The sequence below is a fragment of the Mustela putorius genome, unplaced genomic scaffold (genome assembly GCF_011764305.1).
Source record: "Mustela putorius furo isolate JIRA1106 unplaced genomic scaffold, ASM1176430v1.1 tig00000281_pilon_pilon_pilon, whole genome shotgun sequence".
NCBI classification, from domain to species: domain Eukaryota; kingdom Metazoa; phylum Chordata; class Mammalia; order Carnivora; family Mustelidae; genus Mustela; species Mustela putorius.
The window spans coordinates 28527570-28553722 of NW_025421343.1; the positions used below are offsets into that span (position 1 = coordinate 28527570).

Here is a 26153-nt window from a genome sequence, read left to right on the forward strand (position 1 = left end):
TTAGAGCCTCCTACACTCTGTAACTTTTTAGGGGTAGTAAAATGTGACTAAAGTTACTTCATCTTGGGCAAGGTAGAGTTTTTCCAATCATCCATTTAGGAAAGCTTTCACTGAGAGTTTAATGTGCCCAGCCCAGTGGTGGAAGTAAGGCAAGCAACAGCCTTGCTGCCACCAGGGAACTCAAGGACAGGCAGAGACACAGACGGAGACCAAGAATGGGCAAGGGCATTGGGTCCTTGGGTTCTCTTAGTGTGGTGCCTGTTTCCCCTACTCAGGGGAGGGGTGCTGTTGAACCTATCTGGACTTTTCCTTCTTCTCTGCAAGGCCAGTTTAAACCCTGTAGACATAGCTCAAGGAAACATCCAAACTCTTCTTCAATAGATGTCTTTGTCTATCTCATGGCTTCCTCTCCTTTCTGTAGCGGGGAATGTAATAACCCCACAAAAGAGCCAAATCATAACTAAAGAAGGTCATAGGAAGACTGTATACACAAATACAACCTGTAGAGAAGATTCTGGGTGTGCACACTCGGCCTGTGACTTCCTACCCTGTAGCAGTCCTCAGTAATGATGAGCTTGAACAAGGCCCTCCCTGAAGGCTTTCTGGATGGAGAGGAGACAGACACCTGTGTAGGGCCTAATAGTTACTGTGACAACCAGTATCCAAAATGGGTCCCAATGATTCCCCCTTCTGGCATCAGCTCTCTTGTGTAATTCCCTCCCCTTAAGTGTGGATCGAGTCTAGTGGTTTGCTTGTATCTCATAGAAGGTGGTAAAAGCGATGGACAGACTATTGTGAGATTAGGTTCTAGAAGACAGTAACTTGCATCTTGCTGGCATCCTCATCTCCTGCTCCTGGGCTTGCTTGCTCCAGTCAACTGAGTGGTTAGGTTGGAGAGGCCTTTATAGCAAGGGGTTGAGGGCGGCTTCTGGTCAGCAGGCCGTGCGAACCAAATGCTGCCAACAAGTATGGAGTAAGCCTGGGACAGAGCCTCCTGGTTGAACCTTGAGATGACAAGGGCCTCTGACAACACCTTGACTGCAGTCTTTTCAGTCTCTCTGAAGCAGGGGACCCCACGAAGCTGTGCCTGGATTCTTGGCCCTTGAAACTGTTTGATAACAAATGTGTGTCATTTTAAGTTGCTGTTTTGGGGAGGTCATTTGTCACTCAGCAGTAGATAACTAAGACCATTCCCAAAGAGCTTGTGGCAAATGAACCTCGGCAGAGAATGTAGGGGCTTATTTGGGGAGTTTTTCAATAATATGGATTGGTACTTTTTTCTTTAAAGATTTTTATTTATTTATTTGAGAGAGAAAGAATGAGCACGGGCTAGGGGAGGGGCAGAGGGAGAAGCAGGCTCCCGGCTGAGTGGGAAGCCAGATGTGGGGCTCAATCCCAGGACCCTGAGATCACGACCTGAGCTGAAGGCAGAGGCTTAACCCACTGAGCCACCCAGGTGCCCCTGGGTTGGTTCTTTTCTTAAACCCTAACTAATAAGAGTGGACAAACACAGTACCCAATTCCCAGGACACAGTGGGGATTTATTAGAATAAGAAACACCTGGCTAGTGGCCACAGACTATAAAACCACGAGGGCCCAGGGAGACATTTAGGGCAGTGGTTCCAACCGGGGAACGGAGGGAGGCATCAGAATTAGCTGAGGAGGGGCGCCTGGGTGGCTCAGTGGGTTAAGCCTCTGCCTTCGGCTCTGGTCGTGATCTCGGGGTCCTGGGATAGAGCCCTGCATCTGGCTCTCTGCTCAGCGGGGAGCCTGCTTCCCCCCTTTCTCTCCTGCCTCTCTGCCTACTTGTGATCTCTCTCTCTGTCAAATAAATAAATAAAATCTTAAAAAAAAACTATTAAAAAAAAAGAATCAGTGGGGGAGTCTGGACCCCACTGGAATCTCCTGAAGCAGGAACCTGGAGCCCTGAACAGACACGATTTCTCCAGGTGAGAGACTGTAATCCTGGGTAAGAACCACGGATCTGTTCCTGTTCCCCAATGTGACGTATTGGGAGATGGAGGGCCAGAGAAGTTGTGTGTCTTTTTAAGGTCACAAGGCCTGTCATGGCAGCCAGCATTCCCTCTGAATGGAGAACTCAGCTCAGCGCGGTGCTAACACTAGTGGAAACAAAGAGATGCACAGAGAAAACTTCTAAGGTTCCTTTATTTGTTTTGAAAACAACCGCTATTCTTTCTCTCTCAATTTAGTCCTGGCCTCGTGACAAAAAATGCTTTTCTCCTTGGCCTCCTCTGTCGGAAAGGGAACAACGTAACACTCCCCGTGTGAGCTCTCTCCCCAGATCTCAGGCGGGAGCCGACCAGGCCAGGACTGGAACAGAACAGCATGGAGAACACGGGTGTCTGTCTCTGAGCCCCACTTGGCTTGCAATCCCTTCCTCCATCCTCCCTGAGACATCTGCTCCTGCCCGGGGGCTCTGCCTCCACCTCCCCGTTGAGAGCATCTACGGAAGCTGTGGGCTGCTTGTAGCCTGATTTCCAGTCTGCTTGGCATCCGGGGAAACAGCACCCACAGCTCCACTGGTTCCGGCTCGGGTCCTCAAGAGCTCACCAGGTCCCAGTGCTGGCTCATAAGTGATGACTCGCACGGGTTGACCACGACTTCCCTGCTATTCTCAGAGCCATCACCAAACATGTCCGTGTCTAGGCAGAGATGGGACGCTATGTGTTCGATGCGGGAGCCCGTCTTGGTCCATTGCTGAGAAGATGGAGAGGAGAGAGCATGAACCAGGATTCTCTGGCTAAGGGCCCAGGTTCTACCCATGATGTCAGGAGTTCCAGAACAATCAGGCATGTTTATGGCACATGGCTAGGGTCGCCCAGAGACTTGACTTTCACAGTCTCGTGGAGGAATAAAATTGCAACTAATTGCTTTTCCAGGCATTATTGTTGTTTTTTGGTTTGTTTTTTTTGTTTTTGGATAAAAAAGTAAAAGCAAAATCATTATGTTTGGTAGGAAAACTCATTAGAAGTTAATAACTTTCCAAGCAATAGGCCAGAGAACAAGAAGCACGTGAGTCATGGGAACAACCAAAGAAACGTTGTGCGGCCAGTGTCTGCACGTCGGGAAGATGTGGGAGCCAGTGGAGGAGGGGCACAGGAAGGCAGAGGGGCTTCTGGGCAGCACCTGAGGCCAGCAGCCTGGATTCCTCCATAGCCGTTTGGCACACAAAGGACCCAAACAGAGAGAGGGGTCTTGTGCCGCTGCCCCCCCGAGACTTTACCTCACGTGACAAAGAAGGAGGGGACAAACATGGTTTGGGGAGCCACCACGGCACGGGGACAATGGCCCACTTCCGTTAATCTCTCTCAACAGCTGCCCCATGTGGGGGGCCTCATCACCTCCATTTCAGAGAGGAAGGAAACTAAGTCCAGTGTCACACAGCCGGTGAGCCAGACAATGGCATCTGAATGTCTATCTCCTTAATGCCAATGCCCAGGGAGCAGGTGACTGCATGGGGTCAACAGCTTAGGCCCGACAGGGCACAGGGCACACCCAAAGTGGACATCCTGCCAGGGCCCAAGGCCCCCCAAAGGCCAAGATTCCAGTACCACTCATCCTGCGGTCCTGAAGGCTTTGTCCCTATGCCTTCCTGCTCAGGGATGCCAGGTTGGTGAAGGCACTGGACAGGCAAGTATGAGGTACACATGCCCACTGGGGCCCAGCCAGGTCCACAGGCATCCAGGGCCAAGCTGACTGATGCTGCAGGTGCACCCCCTAACCAGAAGGGCCCCTTTCTGATCAGCCCCTCCACCTCTAGAGTTTCTCCCTGGTCTTGCACACGAGACCTGGACCTACACAGGACTGCCTGTCACTGAAGGCGACCACGCCCCGAGGGCACCCGCCGAGCTCTCACCTGCTTGTCATCTCCGTTCTTGCAGAGGACAAGAACCACTGGGGCGCCTGGGAACACGGTGATGACGGACAGGCACAGCTCCTCCTGGAGGATCTGCTGTGTGTACGTGAAGGCCCATATCTGGAGGGGAAGAGGCCAGAAGGTTCATATTAGGATCCTTGGAAACCTCGTGAGACACATCTGGGACTATGTGAGAATTAGAGTAAAAAGCACTGGAGGTCCCAGCAGGAAGAGACTGTCAACAAGGTCGCCTTGGAAAATGGGACCCACTACCCAGAAACTCCCAGATCATGTCCCCATTGAAGTCCCCATCCCTACACCTGGGAAGGGGACCGGTCTGGGCACAGAGGCCACCTCTGGGGGCTGCTGAACAATTCTGGGCTTGAGGAGGGGAAGCCTGAACAATGCTCCAGCCCAGCCGTGGGGTCTCTAGTTTCTCTGGATGTGTGTCTATTGCCCACCCTTGACAGTGTAAGCAGCTGCCGGGGCAGGCCACCCCCAGCTGTCTTTAGAATGTTCCTTCCTTGAAAAGGAGTGGCTTGAGGAACAGGAGGCAGGTGTGAGGAGGGAGGTAAGAGGGAGTGTGCCGAGGGAGGGAGTGGAGGAAGGGCAGAGGGAGAGCCGGTCACTGGGCATAACATGATCCCCGCAGAGGGGAGCACTCCAGCACTCCAGGAGAACAGAACGTTGGGCCCCAGAGCCCCTACAGGGAGAGAAGCTGAGAAAGTCCATGGACAAGGAGTGTGGGGAGAGGAAAGGGGCACTTCCTCTGAGGGTCATTACAAAGAATGTTTCTCGGTTATTCCATGCAGTGCCAGAGATCAGAGAAGCGACAAGCTGCTAAGGCACCCGAAGTATTTTGAGTTCTTAGGTCAGAAGGACAAAAATGGAAGCCTCCATACGATCTCTCCCAGGCTGTGAAGTAGGAGCCTTACCATGGGGCAAAGAAGGTGAGCGGTGAATTGGATACCCTGGGGAGAGCTGCAGAGAGGACCTGTCAAGTGCCGGGCACCTTCTCCACTCCACGCCTGCTGCCCAGCTGACCCTCAGCCCCTGGACCAGGCCGCTGGTCAGCTGCTTCTCCTTGGCCCGAGAATGACAAAAGGGTCCCTTAGCTAGGGCCCTTGCTCTTATGGGCCATGTGTCCCGTAAGCTGACTGTTGTCATGTGCTCCTCATTCTGCACATTCTCTAGCTCACGGCAGCCTCCCCCTCCGGCCCCTGCACCCCTCCTGACTTCGGCCATCTGGTGACATCTTCGATGTCTTTCTGTGCCCTGGCCTGTCCCCCTCCTTGCCCCCAGGCTTGTGTCCTTCTGCTGCCTCACCGGACCACCTGGATGCAGAACCCTGCCTCTCCTGATCTGGGACCTTCTCTGTCCCTGACACCTGGATGGTGCCACCAGCCTAGGGGGAGCCACTGTCCTGCACGTGTATTCTCATGTCCCTTTTCAGCCAGTGTTGGGAGAAGACCTAGACCAGAAGGCACTCCCTGGGGGACGGGGGGATGGAAATACAGATGGATAAAATACTGGTTGTGAGTTGAGAATTCCTGAAGCCTAGAGATGGCTACAGGCTACTCTACCATCTAGTTCTAGATCTATATCTATTTAAATTTTTTAATACTAAATGTAATGAAATGTACTCCTTGGGACGTATCAGGAAGTTCTCCTCTGGACTTGAACATCACCACACTATACATGACATTTCCGTCCCTCCGGGATTAGCTAGAAGGGAAAGGCGTCTGTGTGCACAGAGGTGACGCAGTAATCACGAGCTTGTTACCGACGGCCAGCATTTCCTGAGCACTGGCTATGCCTAGGCACTGTCCTGGGGGCTTAGCACAGATGACTTTAATCTTCATAAGAATCCTGTCCTTCATAAGAATCCCAAATAGGTATTATTATTATCGTTCCCATTCTGCATGATGAGAGGCTCACAGAAATTATACAATTCTCTCTGACCAACTCTCTCTGGCTCCTTTGCTGTTGCTGCCCCCAGAGTCCCAGCTCCTTCTATCCCAGTGTAATCACAGGTAATGCCTGTCCCCGAGCTCCCTCTTCTGGGTTGTAAACAAGAACACTATAGATCACCTCCACCTCCACAGCAGAGAGCCAGCCAGTTCCCACTGGCAGCCACACAAGACTGGAAACAAAGGTCACACCCTGTGTGGGGGATGAGGGAGGGGGCAGCCAAGAGAGCAGGCCCCTCCCCGACAAGGATGGGCACGGGGCAAGAGTAGGAATGGAGGCCCACATGCTCAGACTCCGCATCAGAGGGGCACACACAGCTGGCTTCCCGGGCCTGCTCCCCTCTTCTCCCCATCCTGGCTCCACGCCCCATCATCAGCTCCCCTATATGCTTACCCACGCTCGCTTGGCCACTCCCCTTTAAAAGCCCCCTTTAGGCTTAAGTGTGTACTAGGGGCACACTGTGCCCTCCGGCGATCCATGTAGGGCCTGATATCAGGCTCGGGCCATCTGGATGGGGGATTCTGGGGCTCTGGTCTTTAGGAGTGTGATCTAGAAGGTGGGAGCTGGTCTTGGGCATGTGTCCAGAGAATTCTGTACAGGAAGGGGCGAGAGAGGCCTGAAGCCCAGGCCCAAGTCCAAGGGCAGGTCTGCCAGGGAGCCAGCCGCTGCCCGGGCCCACCATATACAACCAGCCTCAGCTTTAGATTGCTGCCGTTGTCGAGAAATGAGCCTAAACAGTCAGAGATGTGGCAAGAAGGTAAGGTCCGTCTCTCTGACCCATTACCCCCCACACAGCTGCTGTGAGCCATGAATTAGCATTTGAAAAATAAATCCTGTAATTATTTTGATTACTACAATACACTGACTCTGTATTTTTTTTATGTTAAAAGAATAAATTAAACATAAACACTTGAAATATACCACAATTTCTGAAAATCTCATCTTGGCATTTCTTCTTCTATAAAAACCCAGGGGCTTTAAACACTGGACGTGTGGGGGTGCTGTGACGGTGGGAGGGGAGTGGTCCTTCTTTTGACATCTGAGACACGCCGTCCACTAATGCCTTGCGGGAAGGAGTGTAGATGGTACCCGGCTGGGGCTGGACTTGGAAGAAATCACCTTAAGATCCCCAAGGGGAGGAGGTGCACAAGCAGAGATGGGGGATGGAAGCCTTTACACCAAGTGGACTTTCCATTAGCTGGTGCTTTACTGGCAGTGAACTAATTCAGCCTCACAATTTCTCAGAGGAACACAGCTCTCCGGCCACATCTGCAAGACAGGAGCGAGGGAAGCAGAACACAGAAGCAGGTGGGGGCAGGGAGCGACGAGAGGTTCCCCGATTCCCACTCTGCAGCCTGTCAGGCCTCCAGAATGGCCTGTGATGAATGGGTTTATTAAATGAATCCCAGAGTCAGAAATGGATTCAAGAAGGTAGCAGGGGCTGCTCAGGCTGGCCCGGCAGGGATCAGTGTACATTGGGCCATGGGCTGACGGCTTCATTAGGGGGGTCTGGCCAAGTCACAGCCCTCTCCGGCCCACAGCGCACAGACACGGCCCTACCCACGGGAGGTAACCCAGAGGCGGCGTGGGCAGCCTCACCCTCTCACGGACTGGCCAGTAAGGGGCTGAGGAGAAGGTTCACTCCTAGTCCTCTAGCTCCTTTGCCCCTGCCCTGGAAGAGGGGAGCCAACGATGGGGTGCAGTGGTCCAGGCTGGACAGGCTAATGGCCTTCTGTGCTTAGTGGGAGACTCTGGAGGACGGCCCCTGCGTGTAGAGGAGGGAGTGGCCTGGCAGGTGGGGGCAGGAGACTCCTCTCTGGGCAATACCAGCCAGATGTAGCCTTTGAGGGCTGGGATGAAGCAGGCCGCAGCACCCCGCCTGGCAACCAGCACCCAGCCGGGGGCAGCAGCTCTCGACTGGGCTGATCTCACTTCTGTTTTCTATCCAACCATCCGTCCATCTGTCCGTCCACCCACCATGTGCCAATGTTTGGAGGCCTTTTTTTGATTTGGAGGCATGATTTTCTGATGACTATGACTAGGGGGAGGGTTGTGTTACTGGTACCCAGCAGGTGAGGGCAGAGATGCTGGCAAACCCCTACAGTGCACAGATAGTCCCCACAACACAGAATTATCTGGTATCAATGCCAACAGCGCTGGGGTTGAAACACCATTGCCTCGTGGGAAGGGCCTGGTCCCTAGAAGCGGAAGGCCTGCCATTCCTCCTGTCTGACCCAGGGAGAGCGGGTCCACCTCTCTCAGCCTCACTTACCGCATCTGTGAGACGGCGGGGCCAACAGGACAGGGCTCGGAGGGCCGTGGGATAACTAACCCAGATGAGGCCTGTGGAACCCGCAGGCCAGTGGCTGGCTCCGGCGCAGTCTCTGGGGACAGTGCTTTGGTGACACGTGGGAGGAGCCGGGGTTGGGTGAGGGGGCAAACATTCACACGTGGGGAGAAGGCAGGGGCTGTGCTTTCATGAACACATAAACCTGAATCAGTTACTGATGGTGGTGAGCTCCCCGTCCACACGCTCTTCTGTGTGGGGAACTACACCCGACGGGGAAAAGACCCCAAATGCCGAGCAACACTGCTGGGTGTGCTGTGGTTAGATGGGCAAACCCACTCATTTTTGAGGGCCTCTGGTTCTAGATGCTTCACATTCACAGTGATCCTGGGAGGCGAGTACGACTTCATGGAAGAGAAGAGAGAGCGGGGGTCAGTCTAGGCAACGCCAGGAGCAGACCACAGGGTTGACTATGAACACGGCCCTCTCGGTGAGATTGAACCTGAGCCTAGAGCCTCTGGGGCCACCACTGGCTTTGAAGAACTTAGGTCACACTGACGGCCACACACACCCCCGCAGCCTTCTTCAGACACGGTGTCTGGAACGTAAAGTGGCTACGCTTTAGTTCAGCCAGCCTCTTGGTGCAATCGGTTCCCAAAGGTCCATGCAAACACACTGACTGGGGACAGTGTCAGCTGCACAGACACAGACTGCTGCCTCTCCCTGCTGACCAGCAGCAGCAGTGTGACCCAGCGGGCTCAGAGACATGCTTCCTGCTTTTGACTGGGACCTTTCCTGGACTCGCTGTTGGGGTCTTTTATTTCTGGTTCATCCTATCCCTTCAACCCAAGCTGTCAGATACACTTTATATGCGTATGATTAAAACCCCACACCCAGTACATCTGATGCTGGGTCCTCTGCCGAGCTGGAGAGTGGCTGCTGCTGGGGCTGGAGAAGGAGGCCCACCTTCTCTTGCCCACCCGAATGTCCAGCTGCCCATGTGCATCCTTCCCAAGCCAGGAGCCCAAACTGCCCGGAATGCAGGTAGATGAACACACTGCGAAGTTTTTCCGTTTTTCTCCCTGTCTTTAAATTGGGGATAGCAGTGAGATTGGTGCACCTGTCTTCCTTCCATTTTTCACACACATATTCTTCCAGAGAATCCAATAAAGTTAAGGGGAAACTTGTTAACCTGGAGGCTTCTTGGGCTCAGCAGGTTTGCAAACTGATGATGTATTTCTCTTGTACTCCACCCAAGGTATGAGCCTGCCGATGTCTTCTGTACACACCAAGATTAAACATTTTGTTCCCAAGGTTGACAAGCCGGCCAAGAAAGAGAAGTAAGACAGGGGTAGGGATGGATGGGCGGGGGGTGGGGCAGGGGCATGAACCTGCATCCGAGGCCGAGGTCTGACTGTCTCATTTCAGCAATGAGGACACCGACGTGCCAGAGGGGGACACACCCCTGAGAGCACGTAGCCAGCAAGAAGCACAATTCTGAGCTCTTGGCTTGAACCCCGTGATTTTCTTTTACTCCAGATATCTCGGAACCCCGGAATCCTCCACCCAAATGGCCTGAACCGGATTGCAGGATCCGGGTAGATCTTACCCTGCATCAGTCCTCCCAAAGGCAGACTGAGTCCCTACTACACACAGCTGAGCCCAAAGGGGCGAGACCCGCTCTGGACAGGCCAAGAGGCTGTGCAAGAGGAGAAATGAAATGTAGGAGGGGCCAAGAAGGCAGAGCAGGGTCAGAGAGAGAGAGAGAGAACTCCTGGAGCCCGACCGCGGTGGCAGAAAGGATTGGCGAACACAAAGACGGGACTGTCTTTCTTATGCCGGAAGGAGGGAAGCTACTGAAAGGCTGAGAAAGGTAGACAGGTCAGCCCTACAAGGGTGTAGGGCTCACACGCATGTGTAAACGCACATGCACACACATGTACACGCGGGGATTATTCTAGCAGAAATAGTTATGTAGATTTCTATCTGTCTAAAGCGGGTTTACACTTTCAGAAAACCTGGACGTGCATCCCAGCCCCGCGATTGGCCATGGGCCACTTTAGAAGGGGGCTGAGTCTAATCCAGCCCAGGCCCTCCCTGTCCCCCGACACGCAGCCAGGGGCCAGGAGCACCACGGGCCCTCACTGTCCTCTGTGCAAGCGGACGGAACATCGATCTCAGAGTCTTCTTCCGTTTTCCCAGAATTTACACTCCTGCTGCGCAAACTCAACTGTTCTTTTCAAAGCGAGAAGGAGTGATGGCTTGGCCCTAGCATCTAGAAAGGACTCTTGGCTCAAAGACTGTTACTAGGATCACCCTTAGTTTCCCACGGATGACTGCTTTTCCTCCCCTTTCTTGTGCCATTGGAAGGTCAGGTGCAATGGGTACTTTGACTCTCCACTTAAGTAAAGGCCTGGCATCTTTTGGAGACTGGAGAGCCCCTCCCCGAGAGACCCAGATTTAACTATGGCTCCCCTCCTTCTACTTCCTTGTGCATTAAGTACCAGGAAAGCCACTGCTTTGCTGAAGGCAGGTCGAGCAAGCTTCCATCTCAGGGATCGGGGGGGTGGAGGGTGACAACATTCTGGCCGTTGGGATCCCCTATGAACAGCGCCCACACACGGCTTCAGAAGATAGGGACATGACTCAGCTCTTCACAACGATTTACAAAATGCCACCTGAGTAAACAGTGCCGTTCCCAGCCTGTGACCATCCCTAAAGCCAGACGGAGACCTCCGCTGGCTTCCCCTTTTCCTGTCCAGCTCAGGCAGCCCCTCCCAAGTCCTGCTGGAGCAGAGAGACGGGTCTGGGAAAAGTCACTGCGAGTGGGAGGCCAGGGTTGCGTGGCCTTGAACGCCAGGGGGTGTGTTTCTGAGGGAGGCCACGGGGGGGGGGGGGGCCCTGGAGCCTGTATTGAGGCGAAGAACAATGGTCTGATGGTGATGTGTCGGCAGGGGGGACGAGGGGCAGAGACTAGAGGCTAGGGTTTGAACCTAACACGGTGGTTCCCAATCCGGGCGGTTTTTGTTTTTGTTTTTGTTTAAGATTTTATTTATTTATTTGACAGAGAGAGAGATAGTGAGAGCAGGAACATAAGCAGGGGGAGTGGGAGAGGGAGAAGCAGGCTTCCCCAATGAGCAGGGAGCCCGATGTGGGGCTCGATCCCAGGATCCCAGGAACATGACTAGAGCCCAAGGCAGACACTTAACGACTGAGCCACCCAGCACCCCCCCCCCCCACAAATCTGGGTGGTTTTATTGGCCCTGGGGTGTCTGGTGTAGCCTAGAGACAGCTCGCTAGTCAGGGCTGGCATATGTGAGGTGTTCCTGGGGGGCAGAGGCCAGGGATGCTGCTAGGTGGGCCTTAGAGCAAGGACAGCTTCCCACACAAAGAACCATCGGGCCCAAAACCTCACCAATGCCACTGCTAAGGAAAGCCGACCAGGAGAAAATGGAGCCAGAGCAGACAGTGGGGATTGGAGCCGTGGAGCTCGGGCGAAGATAGTCACACGGAGAGGAGTGGGACAGGGAGGTGGCTGTGGGGCCAGGCTGCTGCTCGTAGCCGTCCATCTACTAGAACCACAGACGATGCTGCGGTGGCCATGGGCTCGCGCAGGCCACCCAACCCAGCCCAGGCCTTCACGCGTGCTCTCCTTCCTGGGCTGCTCCTTCTCCCCCTCCTCACAGAGCCCATTTCTACTCCTTTCTCAGGATGCAGCTCATTATCAAGTCCTCCAGGAAGACGTCCCTGACTCTTGTGCATATGGCAAAGACCGTCTCTCACTGCTTCTAGAGCAGCCTGGACTGAACTCCATCCAGGACAGAGTTGAACAGAACAGCTGCTTACTTGCTTGTTCCTGTGTTCGATCCCCCAAGGGCCCACAGAGACCTGCGACCTAGCCACTCATCTCCGTGTCTTCCCAGTTAGCAGAGAACAGAGATGGTTATGGAGTGAATGGATCAGTTTGTGGAGGGATGAAAACTAGGATTTGTGCATTGATGAAACAGAGAGGGCGGGGCCAAAGCTGGAAGCTTGGATAAAATCTCCAAGACACCGGTTCCAGAGAAAAGAATAATGACCTAAGAACCTTCGTGAGCACTCACCACGAACCCATCAAAGTGGGGCAGGGGAGCCAGCAAAGAAAAAAAGAGAGAGAAAAGAGGACTGCAGGAGAATCTCTGTCCTTCAGAGAAACTCGACACCTCTGGAAACCCAGTAGAGTGACACTGGTCCCAGAGTGAGGGGAAGTCGTACTTCTCCTGCCCTGTGGCTAGGCTCTGGGTATAACCGGACACTTGATGTCATATAAAAGCAGGTGGCGGAGGCGGAGTCCCCGCACACATTCTGGCCCCCCTTGCCTGTTACGTACCTGGGATTTTACATCCTCGCCTTTGTTCTTGACACAGGGGCTTAACCTGAGGGTGTAGGTCTCCGTGTTTTTCTGCCTTTGAGACTCTAGGCACTTCTGCCTCTGTCGGATGCTGCCCTTCTGGATGGAGGAATCACTGGGGATTCTGGAGGAAAGCCACAGAGACGTGAGAACCAACTGCCCTTTGGCTGAGTGACACTAGCCACTAGAGAGGTAGAGGCAGGGTTCTGAGGATGTCAGGGGCATTTCGCCCGGGGTCGGCAGCTGCCTCTGGGCACAAGGCAGTGAGGAGAGACCCAGGAGCCACCACGGCAGACGGAGCCTGGCGCGGAGACAGTGCTAGCCTCAGGTCACACCCGGGACTCAAATCCCAGCAGCTGCGAAATGCTGCTAACCTCCAGCCCTTAAGCTACTGATGAACTTAACTCCTCTTCTGATTTCAGGAATAAGGGGAGCCAACTGGTCTCCTCAGACCTCCCTAAACTTAACACCCTGTATCCAGCTGGCCATGGGATGTCCCTTGTCCAGACCCAGTCAGCTGAGGGTCTCTCCTGACAAGTCAGAAGGCAGGGCATGTACCTGAGTTCTGGATAGACGTTCTCCAGGTACCACTTGAAGCTCTGGCACTGAAGATTCTTCCTCAGGTTCAGTCTGCTCTCAATGCTGGCAGGAAGCGGGGCGGGAGAGACACAGAGAGATGGGTCAGTGGCAGGAATGAGGCTGAGAGACAAATGCACATGCTGTGCCCAGCATGTCTCTCCTGAGGGTGATGGAGAAACTCACCCAGGGAGAGTTCCAGAGCTCCAGGAAGAGCTCCAGAAGACCACAGCAGGAGCTCACAATGGTGTGGTACCGACACGGAGGGTTTGTGCTTTCATTCAAAAACAGGATTCAGGGATGTTTTACTTTTCTTTCAAAACAAGGCTAGGAGAACATGTAGTATGTCTGTCACTGATTCACCACTGGGGCCCTGAGTCTACTTACCCACAAATCTCTCTTTGGCTTCTGCAGCCAAAGAATACCACTCCTGCCCACCCCATCCTCAAAGAATCAGCTTCTGTGGCTAGTTCTGGGGCCCAGTCACACCTTTACTCATCAGATATTTATTGAGCACCTACTGTGTGCCAGGCATTGTGCTCAACGGTGGGCTTCTGAACAACAGAGAAGAGTGTTGCGCGAGGCTGAGTTGTGTGCACTCACGAACGTGTGTATGTTCTGGGCTTAAGCAAAGCATGATGTGGGGACATCTGAACTTTAAGAGCATCTCACGGGGGAGGGGGTGAGATTGGGTCTGGCAGGGCAAGGCTGGAGACAGGGAGAGCTGTGGGAGGGGGCTGCAGACAGCCAGCTGCTGGTCGTGCTCTCAGGCAGGGAAGTTGGGGGCGGAATGGAGAGAAGGGACAGGTCAAGTCCCTCCATTTATCCCCGCCACCACCTTCCTTACCCCATTTGCACCTTGTGCTTCCTGGGTGAGCCCACAGGACCGGCCCTACTCGGCCAGCCTCACCTCCTCCAGCCCACACTGGGCTTCTTAGCGCTAACCACCTTTCCTCACCAGACTCAAAGCAACATGAGCCAAAGAATGATGTCAGTTTTTTTTCTTTAGAGTTGAATGTTCAGTGTTTAGCAAAAAACCTTGGCGCTGCGTGCATGAAGGAGGCCGCAGCACCAGGGCTCAGGGGCTGTTTGACCCCGGGCGGGTGGGGGAGGGAAGAGTCAAGGTCGACACCCAGACCTGTGACTTGGGCCAGAGGACACGAGGAAGAGTGTTCCTGGAGTTGGGGGAGACAGGCTGGGGAGCATGTTTCGAAGCACCGTGGCTGTTCCCTTTAGGATTGGAGCTGGAGCAGCTTGGGAGTTGTCCAAGTGGAGATGTCCAGTTTGCAGTGGGATAGAAGGGGCTACGGCTCAGAATGAGAGGCCCAGGTCAGGGACAGAGACCCACGAGTCAGCAGTACAGAAGCGGTGGTGAACGCCAGGGGGAATGCGCAGTACAGAGACGGCGATGACGGACCCTCGGGGAGGACCACAAACACGGCAGGAAAGAGAAAAGTGAGGCCGCAGCAGGACCAGGCAGGCGGAGACTGTAGGCACGGTCACCGTGGTCGGGAAGGGGCTCTCAGGGACAGGGGAGGTCTCCAAGCACACTCAGGAGAGGTGGGGCATGAGCTTCCCAAAGTGCACACTTTCTTTTCTTCCCTCCTATTCCTTTTTAAATCATTTAAGTTTTAAGATGTGAGACCCTGAATCAGTTTAAATGCTGATGGGGACTGTGCATTAGCAAAGACAGATCAGGGATGAGGCAGCAGAAGGCAGGGTCTCCTAGAACACTGGTGTCCGCACCGGCTGCATATCAGAGTCTGGGGAGTGCGGGCAGGGGGCTGCCTTTCAACAATTCTCCAGCCCAGGCTGTACCCCAGACCGGAGCAGTTCTCTGGGAGCGGCACCCATAGCTTCCGAAGCCCCCTGGATGACTGCAGGGTGCAGGCTAGTTTGGGAAGCACTGGCCTGGCCTGGAGCTCTGCTCTGCTCTGTCCAGACAGGCCCTCAGACACTACCTGGGAACTTCCTGGAAATGCCACCCTAGGGGATCAACAACCACATTTTAACAAAAGCCGCGGGAGATCTGTGTGTATTAAAGTTTAAGAAGCCCTGAGCCAGGAGGCAGAAGAGGAGGAATCCAGGCAGAGGGAGCTGGACAAGTGTTGATTTAGGAAGGAATGCAGATGAAGGGCAGCCCGTTACAAGTGGAGGGCGGGTCTCACACGGCAGGGGGCACACCTGTCTCAGGAGATGGAAGAAGAGTGCGGCAGAGAGAGCAAAGTTTCCCGGTCGGTTTGTCTTGGGAAGTCAATGCCGTCTCTCTCAGCTGTAAAACAGATGTCATCTGATGTGAGTGACAGGTGGACTTGGGGGGAGGGGTAGGGAGACAGGAGAGTTTTAAATGGGGACTGGGGACAATGATGGCCGGGAAAGGCAGCACGACTGACAAGTCTACTAAGGTCCTGCCTGAGCGTGATGGCCACGGTGTGTTAGCAGCACCGGCTGATACTTTCCAGAACCTTCAGCAGCCTGTGTAGGGAAGGGAGGAGGGAAAGGTACAAAGTCAGGTGTATCCAGGATTGAGAAAACTTTGCCTGAGGGGCTGACAGATGCACAACAGGGCCAAAGATCTGAGGATGATGTCTTTTAAGCCTCTCTCTAAGCAGGAGAGCCAAAACCAAGCAGGGGAGGGAGGGATGGGGAGAGGTGAGGAAAGGGAGACGCACAGCCGTGGTCCGTGGGCCGGGAGTTTGACGAGGACTCGGGACAAATGCTTTGTGAGGTTCTGAGCGATTGAACTGCGGGCAACAACACGGAGTTATAATTTCAGAGACATAAGCCATTTTGGCCGAGTCTGATTTAATCCTCCGGAGCAGTGACAGGCTCCCCTACACGGTGTAGGGGGGAGAAACCCATCCACTCCCCAGCCTTAGTCTGGCGGAGGGACATCGGCATGACAAAAGGCCACTGGTTGTCCCTCCAAATAATCAGATGCTAACACAGATGAAGTTTCCATTTTTCTCTCCTCAGTTCTGTGGTGGAGAATGCAACATATGGTTTTGGGGATCGGACAGGGGTGGTTAGAGCCTCATGCCCCCGGTTCAGTGATGTGATCAGGGCATGTAGCTTAATCTGCAGAAAACTCAGTCTCCTGTCCTGTGAAATGGAGGCAACAAAACCCACTTCTCAGAGTCTGGGGAGCACTCCCAGGAGAGCCTTTGTGGCCTCGGCACAGAATTCTTTCCCTGTTCTCGTCTACCTGGACGAAGCCGGAGCACGACTCTTGGGGACACCTGTAGGATACTGCTCCATGGAGGAAGGAGGGTGCTTTGGCCTTGGGGAACTCAGAACCAGGAAGAGGAGCTCTGAGCTAGAGGGACTAAGTCCGTCCTGTCCCACACCCCACCTTTATGGAAAAAGAAACATCCGTCCATGGTGCAAGGCACCCCATCACCACATGGGCAGTGGCCCATGTTGCCACTTGTTCTGCAAGAGCTGCTGAAATCCCTGCATCCCCAGGAGGGCAGGAACAAGAAGAGACGTGAAAGAGAGCGGCCCCTGCCTGGGCGACCAGATACATTGGCTGTCAGCAGCCAGCACTCCTCCTGACCCCCGTGCAAAGCAGCCGGAATGGGCACTTACTTCCCAAAGGGCCTCTCCAGAGCAAACGGCCGGGCAGCGTAGTAGTACTGCTTGTACTCATCCATCCACACCTCAGCTGTCCGCTTGGTGTTCCTGGGGAGACAGGGAGTGTCCCAGAGGAGTTTGTATGCACACGCAGCAGCATCACCTAGCCAGGGGCCCCCACGATCCAGTAACAGCTCTCCTCCACTGGGGCTCAGCCCGGCCACATCCCACCCAACCTCCTAAGGGGCCTTTACTCCAAGACACAGGACAAACTCTTCCTCAAAAGGTAACACCTGAAAAATTGTGCCAGAAATGGAACTTTTGCAGCTCAAAAAGAAAAAGGAGGAGGGGGCTGGGAGAGGAGAGTCCACACACCACATACGCCCGTGTTGCCAGGAACCAGGAGGAGAGAGGCAGGGCCGGCGGTGGCCACCTTGCCTCCCTCTGCACACAGGCTCCCTCTCCAGGTGCTCCCCCTTTCTGCAGGGCAAAGGCTGGGGTCCCAGCTCTGGGCAGGACAGCCGGTCACATACAGCGTCCTAGAGCAAGGTACATGTGTCAAGAACCAAGTAATTAGCCCAACTGTCAGCTATCTGGCCAGCTCACTAGGCTTTTCCATCAGGTGTTTGCTCTAGGGCTGGTCACGGAAAACGAGAGAGACTGCCATGGAGGCTGTGTGTCCCTGCACAGCAAGCAGGGAGGCAGTGGTACCAGAAGAGCCCCAGGGCAAGAAAGAGGCCATCAGAAAACAGACACCAGGGGCAGTGGAGGAGCAGTCCCTGCTGGGGCCCCCATCTGTGACCCTGGGGCCTCATTCAACAGGGCATGCCCCTGCAGATTTCCGGTTCTGTCTGGAGCAGAGGTCTTCCATGGAGGTCTATGGCAAATCTGTCCCAGCCAGTGGACCCAAAATGACAGTCACACTGGCAGCCTGCTCTTGGTGCAGGGCAGTTCCCAGCGCTTTGCTGGCTCCTTGCCTGGGGCCTCACCATCAGCAAATTGTATGCCGCTTGACCCACTGGCTAGGGCCCAGACTCAAAGACAGAGAATGTTCTGGAGCCCAGGACTGTCCCCATCGCTCTTCTATACCAAGTGTCGCCTGCTCACGTTTTCCTCCTGGAAACCCAAGGCCCAAGGCAGCCCTGTCTTCAGTGCCCGCCGGATTTCTCACCGCGCCACCCTCGCCCAGAGGTTTCTGCAAAAGGTGTTGTTAACTTTCCCCCTTGGTCAGCGCCATGCCGGCCCCAGGATGCTCGTGTCAGGATGTAACCCACACCCGCCCATACGTGTGAAAACCGAGGACAGAAGAACACAGATGAGGAAAATGACGCCCCAAATGAAGAAATGCTGAGCTCCCCCCTCCCCCAAATGGACAAGACAGAAAAGAAAAAAGGGAAAAGAAGGGTAAATGGGTAAGTGAAGCCGTCAGATGATGAGCGACAAAGGGGAAAAAGGGAAAAGGTGAGAAGCTGGAGGAAAGAGGGACATACGTGAAATGTTCCCAAAACAGAGGCAAAGCCCGAAGGAGAAGGAATCACAGAAGCCGTATGAAGGGACAGAGCAGGAATGAGCAAGTGGACACCACGGACGTACTGAGACCCCGGGATCTTCATCTCGTCCCCTAGCAGGAGGTGCAGACACCCTAGGGAAGAAGCCAGGGCCAAGCATGTGAGCAGTAGCTGCTTGTGCTCTCCCGTTCTCAAATCCTTCCAGTAACCTTTCCCTTGGGGACCCAGGCTGAAAGAGGAAGCTATAGATCTTCTGGAACTTGGAAACAAAAATGGAATCTTCTCCCCCAAACCCAAACAACCCCAAACATCCAAAGCCCGACAGGACAGTGCTGCCCAGTGACTCGCAGGCCTCGGCAAGCCGCGGGGACGTCCGTGGTGGAGAAGAGCTTCAGACCGCCTCCTCCTGCTGCTGGGTGGGCCTTGCTTCCGAACTCCCTTGCTTAGGCAGAGTCCCAAGGAGCACGACTGTGGCTCCTGAGCGCCCAGAACACTCAGGCAACCTACCAACCTACCAGACAACTGGGGACAGCCACAACCCTTCACCAGGCTTTCTGCTGCCCCCACAGAACCCCTGGGACTCGCACTTACTTTATATACGTGTTGGCGTTTCCATCTGGGAAAACATACGGGTGTTTCTTGCGGAAGACATGGCCCACTCGGCTGCAGGGGACGATCTCGAGGCTGCCGCCACACATCCACACTCTGAAGGAGATTTCTGCAAGATAGTCGTGCCCCCTCAGCACGGCTCTGTGCTCTCCGGAGGGGAGGGGACACAGGATGGCAGTATCAAGGGCACCAGGCCCAAGGAAGGGGTCAGGGCCTCCCGCCGCATCCAGCCTGGGACTGGGGGTCAAAAGCTGGCTCCAGAGTCAGACTGTGTGCTCTGCTGGCTGGGTGACCTGAGTTTCCCTTTCAGCAACCGGGGCTGATGATAACTCAGAACTGGAAGGGTGATGCACGTGAATATGGAAACACACAGGGACTGGCTTGGAGGAGCACATTCATGGGGGGCGAGGGCCGTATTTGGGGACCAGCCTGGTGCAGGGCCCTGCTACAGCCTTTGGGTGACCCAGACTGCTGCTTCTGGACACATGGAAGATGGATTAGACATGCTTAGATGACCCTGGCGGCTAAGAACCAGGACCAAGGAGAAAGAATTTTCCATTTAAGAATATAGCAGACTTTAGCAACAGTCCAGACCCAGATAGAAGAGACTGTCATGGAGGTGGTGAGGTTCACACTCTGACCGGCCAGCAATACCCATGGGCAGGATTCCCAGCAAGCTCCTGGACGAGGCATCCAGGAAAGCAGCTCCCAACACCCGGACCACAATTCTGCCCCTCCGTAAGGATGCCTGAATTATAGCCTGTGGGGGGACGTCTTGGCAGTAGCCTAGAAAATGCTGGAAGCCGCTGAGCTGTTGCTGGGGTCGCCCCCCAGGGCGGGGATGTTGCACACATGCCCATTTCTTCCCGGTTGGCTGCTGCAAGCTGCAGGAGGAGAGGAGTCCCCAGAGGCAGCCGGGATTAGGCCGGGGTGTGCCTCTCTCCCCTGGGACCAAGGTCCTCAGTGGCTTGAGGCAGTGCCCCTGCCCCGGAAGGAAGCAGTGGCAGACCAGAGTGGTGGAGGGGAATATTAGTGACTGCTCGGCAGTGTTGTGAGGGCTTTAACTTCTCTGCAGACAGTGCACCTCCTTACTGACTGCACCGCGTGCATCCCGCAGGGTACGCCGCTGGTGGCCAACGTCTGTTTCCCACTTGGGAATTCCTGCCTGGTTCGTGCTTCTGCAGTCAAGCTCAAATAGGAGGGCAGGCTGGCTCAGGGGCAACCCATGCCCTGGGTGACTCCTCCTGCAGGTGTGGGGGAGGGGCACATGGAAGCAGGCTGGGGTCCAGGAGTAGGAAAGGATGTGAGTATTCTAGTGCCTTCTTACCATATACATGCACGGCACCCTCCAGCTTCTTGGGCACCACCTCCCTGGGTTCCTTCACCTGGGTCCTCTCTCTCTCTTTCCACTTCCTGCTCTGTGTCTCCTTCCTGTCCAGCTCCCCAAGCAGGCGTCTGGACACGATGTCTTCATCGTGATCCTCACCGGCTCTCTCACTTACTTGTCCTCAACCAGACTTTGCCCTGTGTACCTAAGCTGCAGGCAAGGCTCTGCGGACACCACACCCATTGCCATCACCTTCTTGACACCTGGCTCTCTGCGTGCCCAGGTGCTGTCCCAAATGGGCTACAGCTCATTCCCAGGAAGTTCGGGGACACGGTAGGGACAATGTGTGTGTGCTAGAATAAAGAAAGAACTCTTTCAGGATTGCTTCCAAATGACGGCAAGAACACGGAGGGAGGGAGACCGGAAGAGCTTGGCCTTGGGGTCCGCAGCCCCCGACTCTGCAGCAGCCCCCAGGCTGTGTCCGTGGGGAAGCCTGCTTCACCTCACCGAGGGTCCGTGCTGCAGGGCGGCCATCCACGTCAAATGAAACACAATTTTGAGACTATGGGGAACACTTAAGCAGGACGGAAAGATGAGCCGCAGCTACGATCAGACGTCCCTGAAGCCAGTCTCCGAAACACAGACCCTGTTAGCACTGGCCTCCTGTGCCTGCTTCCAGCTTTCTTCTTCTGCCACCAACGCCACTTGAAATTTGTGGACATAACATTCCAGATTTTGACTTTCTATCAAGCCCCCAATACGTAGCAATATGGTGCTTGGCTGGGGCACTGTGGAGCTCACATGTCCCAGACTGGTATTCGTGGGGGTGGGGGTGAGACACGGAGCACGGGAGAGCTTAGCTGACTGCCACCCCCCCCCCCACCACTCCACCTTGCCGTGAGCGCACTGCGGGGCTGGCTGCAGGGGTCAGCCCGTGGGACTGTCAGTGCGTGTGTGACTTCAGTCTCAGGACGTCTTCCTCAACAGTGTGCTCCAAAAGTCTGCTGTGCTCCAATCCCTTCCTCCCCAGGATCTCAAAATACGGTCTGCTCCAATTCCAAAAAAGGAAAACCATCTCATCTTTCAAAACTAGAGACGGAGATCTGGTTTACTAGATATAACCTACAAATTTGGTGCCAGCCCTCTTCCCAAAATACGCATACGTTTTGGCCATGGTCTCTTCCTTTCCATGTATTCAAATAAGACATATGTCCCTCCTCATTTACAAAGCGAATCCCTCCAAACGATGCTTCGGTTCCCTCCCCCACCCCCTCCTACCCCAGCAACCTGTTTCTCTCTCTGTGCTCCCCTTGCGTGCCATCTCGCTTCCCTCCGCATCTCTGAGTCCCGCCTTCTGCCACCGTAGACACAGGACCCACCTTGGCAAGTAGTTATCTGACCCTGGTCCCTCCCCTTCCTTCCAGTCTGCTGGCAGTCTTCCACTCCAAGGCTCCACCCTCCAAGGCTCTGTCTTTGCAGGGTCCCCCTGACCCTGTTTCCTCGGCTGACCTCATGGTTCACTTGAAGCTGAGGGGCTCCCCTTCATACCTCCCCAGCCCCAGCTCTGTCCTAGCTCCAGCACAGGCTTCCACGGGCCGTGTGACGCTCAACTGAGGGGCGCTGGACACCAGCAGATAATATGCACCTTCTGCCCCTGGCCGCCTGTCCACAGCCCACTGCTGCCTGCCTCCACTCCCTCACCTGTCAAACCTGCCCTCCTCATTGTCTTGTGTCTGGTGCTTTAGCTGAAAACTGCCCTGTATCTCAACTCTGCAAACGTTGAGTCATGGGGGGAAAATGGATCTCTTCATCCACCCTGGTGAGACGGGGCTATACTCTGTTTGGTCTCCCTCCCTCAGGTGGTAGCTTGTTAGTCATCTTAATGATCATGTTCATGGTTGTGGATGTCCTTATGTTATGATCAGCAGCAGTCCAACCTGACCCCTGCCATCCAGTGCCTGGGGGCTGAAGCACCGCTTCCCGCTCCATAACTCAGCCCTCCGGCGACCAGTGGCGCTCCGGGTACAAAGACACTGCCTTCGAGGCTTTCAGAGGCCAACAAGAGAGGCTCCTCTACAACTAGCGACCACCAGCACCTCCATCCAGTCCTGACAGATGTCCGTCTTCGCGCCCCCTCAGTGCAGCTGATGCCTCGCCAAGGTGCCTGCACCCTGAGAGGCAGAACAGCTTCTAGGCTCCAGGGTCCTGCATATTAGAAAGGTGGTGACCGGAGACCCAGGGCCTGACTCGGACAGTCTGGAGTGTGCAGATGAGCGTGATGGTTCACAGGGATATTTAACACCCAGAAGTGGAGTTGCCTGCCCTCGTCAACACCACTGATGTCAGGATGACTGTCCTCCCGGGGATGTGCTGACTCTGGGGAAAGTCTCATAATCCAAAGGCGCCAGGCGGCGGGGGCTCATGCGGGGAGGTGTGGGGCGTTGTCCAGACCCTCCGCTTTCCACGTCTGGGGCTCTTGCCGAGTCATCACTTTCTTAAGTGAGGGGGACGGGGCGAAAAGACGATGGAGGGATTCTGTAGGGGGTTCTTGCTGAGTCAGCGCCGCCACAACTTCCCCTGTGATGAGCATCAGGCAGGCCCTAATCCACTTTGAATTGCAGACAGGGAGACGGGTAATTATTCTACCCTCATGGGGGGCACCGCTATCTTATTTTCTTTAGACGTCAGACTCCTACTTGAGGGCAAATCTCCCCACCCTCCACCCTCACTCCTTTCCTCCTGTGACCTCATCAACCCACTGGCTGTCTGACCAGGGCGCCGGGGCCCCCTGTCCCTGCCCTCCACCAGCCTAGCTGTCTATGCGCCAAGCCCACGACTGCTGGATGGGGAAGAGGATGCTTTCCCCCCGGAAGCCAAACTACAGCTATCTGTACATCATAGCTCGGCCAGACCCACCAAGGTTCCAGTTCCATTTCCTAGTCTGGTTTCTGAGCGAAGGTGGAGGGAGCTTGAGACACAGGCTCCACTGAATGCAATGACTCCAGCTTGCACAGAGCAACATGTCCCATGTATGAACACACACTGTACCCACAGCAGCAGGGACCCACTGTAACCCTGGCCAGCTCAGGACGGGGCGTGGTGCGGGCCGCGGTGGGCATTGAGGTCATCCCTACTGTTACTCTGTAACAGTACTACTGTTACAGCTACTGTATCCCTAAGCTACTGCTATCCCTAAGTCCACACATAGAAATGCACCAATAGAGACCCTTCCTTTTAATGAACTTTTAAGTTCTCAGCACTCCTGGGCCTGGAAGCTCTGTTATTATTTTGCAATGAACACATGGGACTTGAGCAGAGATCATCTGATTGGTCCATAACACTGTACTTCACGCCATCTGGGGCAATCACGTTGCATCCAGCCCTCCTGCTGAACAAGGACTAGCCATAGGCCCACCGAGGTCACCCAGGGCCGTAGACCGCAAATGCCGAGGGGGTGTCCTTAACTTCCCATACTCCCTATGGAACAGGACAAGCTGCAGCTGCAGCGATTGCCTGGTCTGGAAAGCGGGAGGGAATGGCATTTCAGACTGCGCTCTCTGGCCCAGTGGGAGGCTGGCTTTGAGGAGAACAGAACAGTCCTGGGGATGGAGAGAGGAGTGCATGTGAGTGACACCGGGGCTCTCAGGATGTGGTGAGCTAGGAGGTGCAGAAGGCCCCCTGCCATCCCCTGGAGAAGAACTCTTTCCCTCAGTATCAACTCTCCTCTGAAGGTGAACCAGTGCTCCCCAGTCCCAGCAAACCCCCGATGGTCACTCCATCCTGATGGGCTCTTCCCAATCCCCATGGTCATGCCCTCAGGTGCCTACCTATGCTCTCTGGCAGAGCTGGACTGCCCCACAGGATCTAAGTACTATCAGGAAAGCACTGCATCTTCTGACATATAAAATGCTTTAAAAAAAAAAAAAAAAAGGTCCAAAAATGGCTTTTAAAGCGCTGGGAGCGGGCTATAACATAACGGAATGTTGTGATGGGAGAAAAACAGTGTCTCCTGGGATAACCATCTGCAATACTTTTTTGTGGTTTAAAAAATTCTGTGATGGACTGTAAAATGCTTCTTCCACAGCTTCTCAGAAGCCCCTCCCTCGTTCCCCATTCCGATCAGCACTTGGGAGCGTCAGACGACTGGGAGGCAACAGCCGAAGTTGCCCCTGGACAGGCGCAGGTGTGCGTCCACACCGCCATCAAAAGAAGGGACGGGCAGGCTGGACCAGAACAGGCCATCATGAAAAATAACGTGCCGCCTGAATCCCAAAGTGACTGCCACGTGGAGGAAAGGTCACACTCCCTCTGCAAGGTTGAGGGAGGCTGTGTCAGCCCTGCCAGACACAGGCTAGAGCGAGATGTGCTAGAAGCATTTTCTAATAATTCAACACACAAATTCGCAATGACTCAGTGTGCCAAACTGTGAAGCGGTGAACGCTATTGTCATAAATGGCACTGGAGCAGAAATGAGAGGACTGCTGTCTATCAAATGGGCTACAGGAAGGAGTCACTTGACGACGGGAGGAAAGGCCAGAGCACATCGCTACAGATCACGAGAGGGAAGGATAAGACCCTATCGGGCCCCAGGTTCTCCTGGGCCTGTGCAGGCAGTCCTGATCTTGAACCTGTAACCGATTTCCCTGTTATGTTCCAAGACTGGGTGCCAGGCAGAAGAATCAGTTTGGTTTCGGCGGCTTGGGTGTTTTTTTTTTTTTTTTTTCCTGCTTGTTTGCTGAGCTTCTAATCCGGGCCCTGAATGGTACTTGTCTGATGGATTTCTCTACACTGCCCAGTTTGGGAGAACAGATGCTGTGGGTCAGGCTGGCAGCCATAAATTTCTGGAAAATAACTCTTAGTGACTGAGGAAGAAAGCCATAAAATACTCCAGAGGCAGGAACAGGAGAAAACAATGGCAGAGGACGATGCACGGGATTACTGCTGGATGCCAGACGGGCCCCACGGATCATCCATTCTCGGGGCCGTGCCACCGTCTGGGGACCCGTGCTGAACAGTGCCCGGTGACACGCCCGCCTCTTGCTGTCCTCCTCTGGTGCTTCATTCAACAAGTTTACAGAAACCTCCTTCATGGGGGCGCTGTTTGAAACCCCGGAGACGTCTGGGAACAAAACAGAGCCGAATCCCTGCCCGAGGCAGGCTTGAGCTTGGAGCACTGAACTCGGGGATTTGGGGGTAGGCGCCTGGGGGTGAAGAGGATTGATGGCGATTCCTGTAACATTTGGTAAACCTCTGTTGGCTGCCCCGTGCGCACAGCACTCAGCAGTGGGTTAATGAAGAGGGTCTGGGGTAGTCACTACGGAAGCCTGGGAGCTTCTGGCCATTATCTCAGTGAAAGAGAAAGGGGTGAGGGTGGAAGGGGGCGCAGGTTCCCAAACCACAGTAGGATAGAGCTCATTCTGCAGCCCCAGGAGAGAGAGAAGTCTGGGACCCCCCCCCCCCAGAGGAGCTCATAACACTGATCTACCCTACAGCCGCCTCGTGTGTTAAGAGTATGACATGGGGGGGGGCACCTGGGTAGCTCAGTGGGTTAAGCCTCTGCTTTTGGCTCAGGTCATGATCTCAGGGTCCTGGGATCAAGCCCAGCATCGGGCTCTCTGCTCAGCAGGGAGCCTGCTTCCCTTCCTCTCTCTCTGCCTGCCTCTCTGCCTACCTGTGATCTTTTTCTCTGTCAAATAAATAAATAAAATCTTAAAAAAAAAAAAAAAAGAGTATGACATGGGGCTGCTTCTTGGGGTTCTTGTGAAAATCCGTGGAGCTAGGTCTGTCAAACTCCCAGCCCCCTCCTGGCATGACCAATGTTCCTTTCCTTTCCCTGCTCCCCGCTGGCTTGTTGTCAACTTGCCCCGGATGGTCTTCCCGGGGAGGCTTTCCCCCTGGAGAAATGCCCCGTTACCTCCAGCTTCCCAGCAACCACTCCTCTTGTGCCCCACCTGGCCTTGCCCCCAAGGAGTGATCTACTGCCCCCCTCAGGCCCTCATCCCAGGTACGTGTAGGCCCAGGACACAGAGATGCCG

The 26153-nt window shown here is 54.6% G+C and overlaps 1 protein-coding gene across 1 annotated transcript in view; it reads right to left on the reverse strand.

Moving 5' to 3' along the window:
- Positions 1-2134: 2134 nt before the first annotated feature.
- The window catches only part of GALNT14 (polypeptide N-acetylgalactosaminyltransferase 14), a 209396-nt gene continuing 185377 nt past the window's right edge, over positions 2135-26153 (reverse strand). The window contains exons 10-15 of the mRNA XM_004777897.3: positions 18774-18900; positions 16690-16782; positions 13084-13167; positions 12505-12649; positions 3878-3997; positions 2135-2718 (exon numbers count right to left, since the gene is read on the reverse strand). Of these exons, the coding sequence (XP_004777954.1) occupies positions 2560-2718; positions 3878-3997; positions 12505-12649; positions 13084-13167; positions 16690-16782; positions 18774-18900 (728 nt within the window). The 3' untranslated portion in view covers positions 2135-2559. The remainder of the gene's footprint in view (positions 2719-3877; positions 3998-12504; positions 12650-13083; positions 13168-16689; positions 16783-18773; positions 18901-26153) is intronic.